Source organism: Anopheles coluzzii, chromosome 2 (assembly GCF_943734685.1).
Source record: "Anopheles coluzzii chromosome 2, AcolN3, whole genome shotgun sequence".
NCBI classification, from domain to species: Eukaryota; Metazoa; Arthropoda; class Insecta; order Diptera; family Culicidae; genus Anopheles; species Anopheles coluzzii.
This window is the reverse complement of record NC_064670.1, coordinates 17,017,521-17,028,037: the sequence shown is the minus strand read 5'-3', so window position 1 is coordinate 17,028,037 and position 10,517 is coordinate 17,017,521. Positions and strand designations below refer to the sequence as shown.

Below are 10,517 nucleotides of genomic sequence, written 5' to 3'. Positions count from 1 at the left end.
TGCGCGACCGTTTAACAATTTGTCCAAGATGTGCTCCAAACAGGGCCGTGAAATGAACTAAATGCTAAGTGCACGCGTATATTCAACAAAAATTGCTGCCATTTTCACAATAAAATACTTGAGGTACTTTAATGGAGGGACTTCAAATTATGAACATTTAAATGAAAACCATGCTCCTCTTATCAAAACAGGAGATGTGTCACTCCGATGATGCCGCTTGCTATAGACCAGCTGTGTCAAACTCAATTCATAATAGGGCCGCAAGTACAGATTTTCAGTGATTCGTGGGCCGCAAAGTTGAGAATAAAAAATATATCTCAATATTCATATAAAATACTGTTTAAAATCATTATTGTTAAACAAATTGACTTTTTGTACTCCTCGCTTCAAATCTGGAATAGATTCTTATTTACAAATTTGCTATGTTTTTTTTTATTGTGCACTTTTTTATTTTAAAAAATGTTTCATGTACTTTTAAACTCACATGCGTTGTTTTCATCTTTATTATTAAAATAGGAAATTTCTCATTAGTCGCGTTCTAACACGGCACTTCTGTTAGAAAATATCACTCAACCACACTTTTTCACTGAGGTAGGGGAAGTCTACCAGCCTGTTGCGAATCTTTTTCAAGCCATCCGAGCTATCCACCGCTGGATGAATAACAAAAATATTTGCATGCAATTTTTTTATGTATCAAGAGGAAAATTGTTGAAAAAAAAACGTGTTTAAACATTATTTTTCGCTAATTTCCTAAGATCGAAGGGTTATATGGTGGTATGGAGGCATTTGTTATTACAAGAACCCATATTTTACGAATAATTTTGTTAAATTACGATAATTTTATCTGACGAAGATTCGTGGTGTGTGATCCCTTAAAGATTGGCAAATCTTGTTTTGCACTTGAAGGGAGATGATTCGCGAATTGAGGTATGGACTGTGTGAGCTAATCTATTAATAAGCTATGTATCGCACGACTTCGGCATTTCGATTATTTTAATTCTTCATCGAAATACTTTAGGCTTAAGAGTAATCATATCATTTTCGGAGCCGAATGAATCCTTTACTTGGCACTTGGGGGCATTGAGATGGTCAAATTCGGTGGGACCGACCGGATCCATTTCTCACTGTAGATTAGCCGCTCCGTGCGACAACCGATGACTCCAACGGTTCCGAATGGCTTTAAACGGCTCTATAGGCTTCGGACGGCACCGAACGGAACTGTTGGTTTGATTTGGCCTGATTCAAAGTTGCTATAGCTAAGATCGAAAATGGTTTTGAGCCGTGGATGCGATTCTGACAATACATCATTAGTTGTTGCGAAGTTTCCAAGTGTGTGTATCAAGTTATTTTCATTACTTTTTCGTTGGTAGAAGGTAGTCGCAAATCTATTTTTCCATATAGAATGTGCAATCGAGTGTGCACAATACTATGCTAATATTCAGAATTTACATAATAAAATCGAAACATAATACCGACTGAGTTTGCATCAATGGTTCTTAAGGGTCTCTATTGTTCTGTATGATTGTGTAGAATAAGTTTATGAGATGTAATGGGTACATTCATGTTACATTCGAAAAATATACCATCTAATTGATTGTTCTTCTCTGGAAAATTGAATACACTTCGACAAATAGTAATAACAGTTTTTTGGTTTGGAGTGATTTTAGCAATTCTCAAAATATCCTCGCGGGCCGCATTCAGCATTGACGAGGGCCGCATGCGGCCCGCGGGCCGCCAGTTTGACATACCTGCTATAGACGATCAAGGAACACTGACGCATCAATCCGCTCTCTTCAAACCACTACTTTAATGGCTAGATAAAACGTTTCATTTCTGGGTAGTCTGTAAAGCCTAACCGAAGGTATGATGATAATAATCACGCATAGGAGAAGAGTTCCATCAGCACAGTTTAGAGGTGGTCTAGCTCTAAGACATTTTTGCTGTATTACTTTTTGAGATTAAGTAAATCAATCAACCCTTCTTGATCTAGCTGCTAGCGATACATTTGAAATAAACACATACAAAAACTAATGTGTCTCAAGGTATCTTATCTGTAAGCTACGGGCGATAAACGTGTAGTATAAAATGGCAATGCCCCTGCTGCTACCGTAATCTCATTATAGTTATCTAAACCACCAAATTCATGTTGATTAATCTTAATCGAATAGAGCAACCGGTACAGAAACTTGCTAATGTGTAAGTTTGGTCACAACTACGCCTTCATTGGGTTTTCAGCAGGTTTCCGTTATGGCGCAGGCTAATTTCTAGATTAGTTACATAAACGCAGAAGTTTTGGTTTTCACTATTTAATGAAAGCTTGCGATAGACAGTATAACATAATACTAATTCCCAGCATTCTTCTTTGACTACTCTAACGCTTGCTGACTCCTGAACAGCAGGTGGTACAGCTTAAGGTACGAATCAATACGACAACTGTAGCTTACCTGCCCCACAAAGGCACCACGTTGCAGGCAGGCCGCAATAAATTTGGCTCTTCCCGGTGTTTTGCAAGCCATCTCAAACAGCGAATACTTTGAATACGGAAATTTACTCATCTTCCCATTAACGTCGGCTTCATTCGCCAGCGCCTTGATGAACTGGTTCAAGTTGTTCTCCAGCAAACTCCGCTCAGCTTTCTGAATCGAACAGGGCAGGGATAAGTACACGTGGCGTACACTGGATGGAAAGCGGTGGATAATCATTCCTTACTAGCTGTACACTGCCTGACCAGCGTCGCTCGGTCATGTTGATTGGATCGGATCGTTTGTCTGCGACACCAGTGAACAATCGGCGAACCACCGCACGGTCTGTACGGTTGCACTAAAACACAATTCAACTAATTCGATGGCACCCTTTTGCAAGTAGCTGCTACTTGTGGACACAACCTACAACACACTATTGTTTCACAGCGTCAAACGTTGGCTCTCGGTACGACTTGTTCAACAGATAGCACAGGTGCGCTCTACAGCACGTTCGCAATTGATTTGGAAGGCGCGGGTCGGTTCACTTTCGGACCCTAGCGTGTGTGTTCCAACACCGGGTCGCACATTGACTGATATCATTTCTGCTACCGGCAACTGACCAACCCTTTGCCAGAGGGTAAGCTGGTACACGTGTACTGCCATCATTATGTGTTTTTTTTTTACATGAAACTGAAATCTTCTTGAATATCCATTTAATAATCGACCATTACTTGGTTATTTTATATAGCCTCTACTGGCTTTAATGTAAACGCTGCCTTAAACGACAATGAAGCTGTGGTTTAAGTTCCAAGGATATTTTTTTTCGTACCAATCATACTAAATTGATTTTTTTATGAACTGCCCCACGTTGCCATTATCTTATTCCTTCCGCCATTGGGCGTTTAATTAAGCATTGAAATCCCGTTAGGCTACGCCCTTTTACCGGGACGACAATTGATTGATTGCGCTCCTGCTCTCGCTTTTATTTGCGATCGCTTATCATTGTTAGGTCACGGTGGCTTTACAATCGTCCATTTATCACTTGCTTTGCCTCAACCAATGTAATTTCAGTTACAGTAGTCGACAAAATGTGGTCCCTTGTTGTCCTACCGTTTAACCACCTGACGAAGCTTACAAGGCTCTTAGAATGTGTCTGATGAAGTTGGTTTTGTTTTCGTTGGTAGGAATTTTAAAGTAAATATATTTGCTCACTGTTTTTTAAATTATACATTACAAAGCAGTAACGCGCGTTGATGTTTGTAACACGCAAGATAACTTTTGTAACGCTACCATGTAACGGCAACTGTGTAACGCAACGAGTTTAGTGGAGCGATGGTGCATGTCCTTCCGATCATTGCCTTTAAATCATACTTACATGGAGGATTTTGCTATGAAAAGGCACAAGTGCTTTGCACAATTATTGAGTGAAAAAAGATTAGTTGAAAGTAGATATGTTAAATATGCATTATGTAAATACGTAAATCTTGCAAGTGATTTGTTCGCTCTCTGTCTATACCGATGAAAAATTGAGCCAGTAAACCAAAGAAAAAGGCCGATGTACATGGGTTTGAATGTTGTTTTTTACGATTATTTGAAAAACATTTCTACACGGGTATAATTATGAAATAAATAGAATAACATAAAAGACGTATTGAGTAGATTCTTTCAACCGGTTTCTCCTATTCGACGGGTATGGTTGCAGGTAAAGAGGCAAAATAATTAATACAATATTTAGTGTTTTATACTTCAAGTCAAACATGATCAAGATTTATGTTTAAGGGGGTCGTTAGACACGGGTAATAATTTTTGGTTTATCCCGTAGACATTAGATTACCTAGAAAGATAGTCTGGTGCATAGGTATCCTCAAAGATTATGCTGGACAAGGCAAGGAATGAAAATGCATAAGAAAGAAGATTTTTTTTTGAAAACTGATGAAACAATTCATCTCACTGGATCTTTAAATTGCTGATTAAAATTCATTAAAAGAAGCCACCTACGCACGAAGTAAAAAACTAAAGCTCAAAAAACACCAATAGAATGCCTCATGAATAATAGTAACTGTTCCAGAAACACAAAAAAGGAAAACAAATTGGATCTTAATTAATCTCTTAAATCTTAAATTGGATCTTAAATTGGATCAAAAACAAAAAACAATAGTTGCAAACTTAACTACAAGTTGGTTGTTAAAGCAGTATTAATACTGAAAATGCCACAAATACATCTACAAACTTAAATAATTTCTTTCAATAAAACAATGAAAACAGTTTTAATCATTAGTATTTGCTTCTGTCATTACTAGAATTACCATGTATTATTTATATTACTTTTTTTTTCATATTCACCCTCATTCATGTTCGTTCTAATTAAGCTGTACAATGTAGTATGTGCCGTAGTTAAAATTCATATACTATTTCCGCTAACGAATTGCTTGAATACACGCAAAAAGAATAAAAATAAAAGTCCTCAAAAGCTGAGGTTCAATTTTGTTAGGTATAGTATAAACATTAACACAGTTTGCTTTCCAGTCGAATGAAAAATGTCAGAACAGACGCAAATTCAAAGCTCAACCTTGACTTGACCTGGGTCTGTGGCGGTGTTCAGGTCCTAGCTGGTAATCATGACGCAACCGGTCTACAACTAACAAAGCTACGCTCTCCGTAACACACGCACTACACACCGTGATGTGATGAGAATAAATTGCTGGCTAGCATTAAAAAATATATGGAAATTGTGAATTTTTAATCAACTTTCTGTACATCTTAGTATAGGAGAAACCGAAAAGCAAACTCGTTGCGACATGATTGCAATGTTCCGGACATATTACGTTGGAACGTAGAGAGTAAAAACGTTCCTATCACCGTGACTGGCTGATAAGGTGAATGTTTTTTTTTTCAGCATAATTCATACAAACAATCAGTTTTCCAACATTTGCTCGTCACGTTCGGTTGTTGAGAGACAAAACAAAACTAGCTTTGCTTTGTCCTTTGCTCCGAAGTGCAATATCTTACGCGAACCATGTTCCGTGAGATATTGCGCTTTGGGCAACGAAAATGTGAGTAGCACACGAGCGACCTTGTAGTGCGTTTTCCGGCCCGAGCAAAGTACGGGTAATATGTTGTTATTGTGGTTTTTTTTTCTTCCTTAACTCAACGCATATTTGCTTGCCGGGGCGCACTACTTTGAGCTGCGTGTATGTGTGAAGAAGAAAAAAAATCAACGGGAAAAGTACAACGCATGATCTGTACGAGAAAGCCTAAAACCTGTAATAACCGACCAAATTTGTCCGCTAACGTCTGCTAACCCTTAAAACAAACTAACTTATGATTGATGAATTACTTTCCACTACATTCCACCTACAAAACTGGTTTAATTCGTTCTGAACGCTTCCGGCGGTATCCGGTTCTGTTTGTGTAGCTCGGCGAACGCAAACTCGGCACGCGGATAGTCCCAGTTCGTTTCCTCCAGGCAGCGTTTGCTCCATTCGGCGTTCATGTTGGTCTGCGCCGACAGCGCCTGTATCATCTGCAGCTTGGTGTTGTCGTCCGGCACCAGCGGGACAGTCGCGGCCACACCGACCACGGCCGGTACGGTGGGGGCGGCCGATGGTGCCGCTTGCTGCTGCGGCATGCCGTTTTCTGCCCCCTTGAACGCTTTGTTTTCCTGTGCCCGCGTCACCGTGTTCACGTGCATCATTTCGTTGCGTATGCAGAAACCACCGTTCGACGGTACGATCACGAGCGTACGCTGAAACGATCGTATCTGCTCCATATTGCCGCTGCCCTTGCGCTCCTTAAACACGCCCGTGACGGTTAGTTGCAGCATGTGCGGCTGTGAAGTGAACATTCGAACAGTTGGAAACGAAATGTTAAATGCTTTGAATGATGGGGGAGCTAATACCGCAAGTCTTACTTACCGTGAACAGGGTTAGATCTACGGCAAACGATGTCAGATCGTGCTTGGTTGGTGGCAGTGAGGACAGATGCGATACGACCTGCAGACGTCCCTGCTTCAGAAACCGACAGCGGGAGTCCAGGTCTGTCTTGTGCTTAATGTTGCGACTTCCGGATATGTACGCACCCAACCTAAGCATTTGACAACAACAAAAAAGGGTGGATTTATAGTCAAAAATGTATCACAAAGCCCAGACAACGCACGGAACAGTGGAAGATGTACTCACTTTTGCTGATTGCTTTGGTAGGTTGTGTTAACCGTCAGCGAAAACATTGCGTGCTCGTGGTAGGCTTCCAGCAGCGGTTGCCTATTATCGGAATCGTAGATGGTAAAGTATTGTTCCAAAAATTGCCGTACCAGATCGGCACCGGATGTGTCGCTTAGGAACGAGGCCTTCGCCTCCGGCAGCTTCGTATCGTCTTCCGGCACGTCGAAGCTGATTGGGGGCGGCAGAACGATATCATCCTAACGACAATGGGCACCGAATAATTAAGCACAGAGTGACAAAGGAATAGTTAAAGCCGATCAAAGCTACTTACCAACTTGATAACCTTCGGGAAACGTTTGCGCACTTCACTATAAATAGACGGTACAAAATGTATATTATCCATTTCAATTGATATTGCCAAAGCATGTTCAATTTGCGGAGAAAAAATATTAGGTATAGAGAAAACGGGGAGAGCGTTTGATACATTTCCTATGAAGCCGGTAAGGGAGCATCGTACCGACCGTAGCCACGCAGGACACGCAGGACCGTAGACGTGAATTGTCATACGGAAAAAGTATTTTGTCGCTAAATTGTCCTTGTACGAGCGACGCAACAAGATGGAAACGATATGGACCAGTCCAGTTGGACTATGAGCAACAACGCGGAACGACCCGATTGCGCCGATGAGACATGTAACGTTTTGTTGCAGCTAGCTGGAAAGTGTGAGTGCATTCATATGCACACTTCCCGACATGTGTGTCCTTTCTAAAGGTACAATATAGATTTCGTTTTGAAGTATAAACAGAGATTGAAGCGTGTTTTTTTCTTCTCCGAGGCAAATTCTGTTGAACAAAAGTAAACAGTTTCCTTTGAATAGTTGCTTCGTTTTGTCAAAATAAACGTTGCGCCAATCGGTGTAGTGCGAACACCTTCGCAAACGTCTTGCATTTCAGTGTCCTATTTGATTATAGCGCTTTCCCCATAGCACTTGATCGACGATCGGCGCCAAAGGCGAGTTGGGTGCGTTTTTAAACCGTCATAGGAGTAATTCTCGCTATGACATTCGGCACACACGTTCTATTACGCGTACATTACGTGTAGCGTGTCTTGTTTATGGGGATGGGGTGACATTTTACAGCTGTTTTCGTTGGGCTCATCTGAATGAGCTGAGTGGATCGTAATCCACCAGTCCGTGAGAGAGTGGCAACCGGCCGCATAATCCATGTGAGCTATTGTAGAAGCATTGCCGTACAGCGTCGCGTTTCATACCAAGCCACAAGAAGTTCCGCGGTACCGGCCGGGTAGGTTTTAGCGCTTTACTTGAAACGTTTGTTTGTACAGCTGTTGGAGATGTTTCTCACTCCACAGTTGATGCTGTCTGTAGTGATACGATGGAAATGCTGACCGTTCGCAAGTGTTTATGGCACATTGGACCGCATGTCTACTCTGACAAAACTTTTTAGTTTTTTTTAAATATTAGGAGATTATGAGCTGAGAAAAAGCGAAAAGAAATTCACGCATCAATCTCTTGTTGATCACAAATTGTGATTGAAAGTAAAAATTGAAACTCTCTTCCAGCTATCTTTCGCTTAGCTACAAGTCTCAAGGCGAATTGCACTCAAACTGTACTACGTACTCCCGAAACCCGATCGTTTCCTGTCTTAGAGCGATCGCATTCATACAAACGACAATGCCATCTTTTCTTGAATTTTCTAATTAAATACTGTCCACTACCGACAACATGATCAATGTATCAAACGTGTTTTTTGAAAGAAAGACAGCTATTTTGATGGTACAATTATAGTCAATATTGAAATTGTGGTTAAAGGGATATTTAAAAATCATAAAACGATGCACGATAAGGCACTAAACAATGCTAGATTGCTAGTCGCTGGTGAGCTTAATGAGGTGAAGTGGGGCACAAAACGGATTTCACTGCTCGGCCTGTTCGATCGACCACCGTGCAGATGGAATGCATTTCCTCACTCCCAACACGCTGCCGGTTCATTGCGGGATTGTGTTTCCTGCGCGAAGCAAGTGTCACCTGTTCGTTTTGCTCCGCCACACCCGTCAGCCGAACGTCCCTATCCAGGATGATCGAACGGGGGCAGCGCCACACACCACGCACTTGCACGCACACACGCGCACACACACACAACACCGAACGATGGGAAGTGTGCAAGGATGGCAGGCTTGAAGCAGCTCCGATTCAGGCCCACGAGGTTCTGCCAAATATAAGACAACACAGCACTTATTCACGTGATCTCGTATGTATTGATATACCTGACGTAGGCTGTGTTATCGTCGAAGTGCTTGCACAGCGGATTTTCCAGCAAATTCAGCTCCAACAGCTTCAGCCCCTTCAGACTGTCCAAGGAGTGTAGGTACGGTATCTGGAGGGGAGGAAACGGAAACCGCACGACGTTAACGAGCATGTTTTGTGCAGCAGCAGAAGGCAAAGCCATCGCATAACTTACCCGATTTCTGGCCATATAGAGCACCTTCAGGTGTGGCATCTTAGTAGTCATGGATTTCAGATGGTCCAACATGTACAGCTTGTTCTCGTTCAGGTTCAGTGCCTCTATCTCGGGTATGTGCTCCGCAATGATGTCGATCGCGGCCAGCATGATTTGCGGCCGGAACAGTGCGCAGAAGATGTCACTCAGGTCGGGATCGGCGTGGAACTTCTGCAGATCCAGCCCCTTCGTCTGCGGGTTGTAGCGCTTCACCATGGCCTGCTTCATGCGCATCTTCAGCTGCTCGTTCACCTGCGTCGGCGGCGGGTTGTTGCGCACCACCAGTATCATCCGGCGGCCATCGGGCGTTTGAATGCTGCGGTTGGCCCGCATGATCGCATCGGCCGCCTGGAAGTCCTCCACAAAGAACACGGCGCCCGACTCGTTCGCCTTGTAGTACAGCGGTATGAACATCTGCGGCGTGATTGCTTGCTGGATCGAGCGAAGAATAAACTCCTTCTCGTACTTGTTGCCGTACGGTATCCGCACCTCGTACCACGGTGCATTCGGGAGCAACTTTTTGCGCTGATTGCCGCCACCACCACCACCACCGCCACCACGCGGTACGCCGCGCGGAATCGGTGAGCCGCTGCGCCGCTGCCGATCAAAGTTGCGATTGTTCATGCGCACGCGAAGATCGCCCCCGTCGAACATGTCGCCACCCATCGCCTCATCGTCATCGTTCATGTGCGCCCGCAGGTGGTTCTCTGTGATGCGCCCCTTGCCACGGCCACCGTTCGATGGTTTGAAGCTGACCCGCCGCTTCACGTCCGTCATGCGATCGTTTCTGTTCCGGTCGTTCCACTCGCCGCCGCTACGGTCCGTTCGATCGTCGTGGTCGTGTTTTGGTGCATTGGCTAAGGTAAACAAACCACAAGGGGTCAGTTCCGTATTTCACCATCCGATCGCTTTGTTTCGTTCCACCACCAAAATGGCGGCGTCACAGCAGCGAAATCCTGGCCTGTGTTTGCACTTACCGTCGTAAAACCGGTCTCCCCCGTAGTTGCGACCGCCGCGGCCACGAAAGTTGCCATTGCGCGTGTTTTTAGGCATGGTTAACAACGATTAGAACGGAAAACAAGAACGAAATTTAACAAATCCTGCACCACGTTACGGACACACTTCTCACTTTTTGCAAGCGAAGTGACAAATGCGATGTGATGGCCTGGTTGGGCCCTCATCAGTTTGACAAGTGTGTCGCTGTAAAGAACTTTTGACAGATTGGCGTAGACAATTCTGTTTTGTGTACGGTTCAATATTCAGCGCTCAAAATCAAAGCAAAAGCTGAACAGTTTTAATAATGTAACATGTATGATCAATCATATAAAAACTCTTGGAACAATGATCATCGTTCATGCAAATCAAAGGGTTATTGAAAT

General features: G+C 43.1%; 2 protein-coding genes across 2 annotated transcripts; both read right to left on the bottom strand.

The window, feature by feature from the left end:
• Window positions 1–2,297: 2,297 nt before the first annotated feature.
• LOC125906749 (uncharacterized) lies at window positions 2,298–3,079 on the bottom strand. The gene is made up of 2 exons (XM_049607123.1): window positions 2,710–3,079; window positions 2,298–2,636 (listed from the first exon to the last, which is right to left on the bottom strand). Exons 1-2 carry the CDS (start codon window positions 2,743–2,745, stop codon window positions 2,367–2,369), a joined length of 306 nt encoding a protein of 101 aa, XP_049463080.1. The 5' UTR covers window positions 2,746–3,079; the 3' UTR covers window positions 2,298–2,366.
• Window positions 3,080–4,742: 1,663 nt separating this feature from the next.
• Window positions 4,743–10,305, bottom strand: LOC120948874 (nuclear RNA export factor 1). The gene is made up of 7 exons (XM_040365682.2): window positions 10,116–10,305; window positions 9,100–9,995; window positions 8,906–9,015; window positions 6,954–6,990; window positions 6,641–6,879; window positions 6,377–6,545; window positions 4,743–6,291 (listed from the first exon to the last, which is right to left on the bottom strand). Exons 1-7 carry the CDS (start codon window positions 10,189–10,191, stop codon window positions 5,830–5,832), a joined length of 1,989 nt encoding a protein of 662 aa, XP_040221616.2. The 5' UTR covers window positions 10,192–10,305; the 3' UTR covers window positions 4,743–5,829.
• Between the last annotated feature and the right edge of the window lie 212 nt (window positions 10,306–10,517).

Excerpts from the sequence above, each read along its gene's own strand:
- LOC125906749 (XM_049607123.1), bottom strand. The coding sequence starts at position 2,745 with ATGACCGAGCGACGCTGGTCAGGCAGTGTACAGCTA. Across the intron at positions 2,637-2,709 it reads GGTCAGGCAGTGTACAGCTA|AAAGCTGAGCGGAGTTTGCT; the intron begins GTAAGGAATGAT and ends TGTTCGATTCAG.
- LOC120948874 (XM_040365682.2), bottom strand. The coding sequence starts at position 10,191 with ATGCCTAAAAACACGCGCAATGGCAACTTTCGTGGCCGCGGCGGTCGC. Across the intron at positions 9,996-10,115 it reads GGGAGACCGGTTTTACGACG|CCAATGCACCAAAACACGAC; the intron begins GTAAGTGCAAAC and ends TGTTTACCTTAG. Across the intron at positions 6,880-6,953 it reads TCCCGAAGGTTATCAAGTTG|GATGATATCGTTCTGCCGCC; the intron begins GTAAGTAGCTTT and ends CATTGTCGTTAG.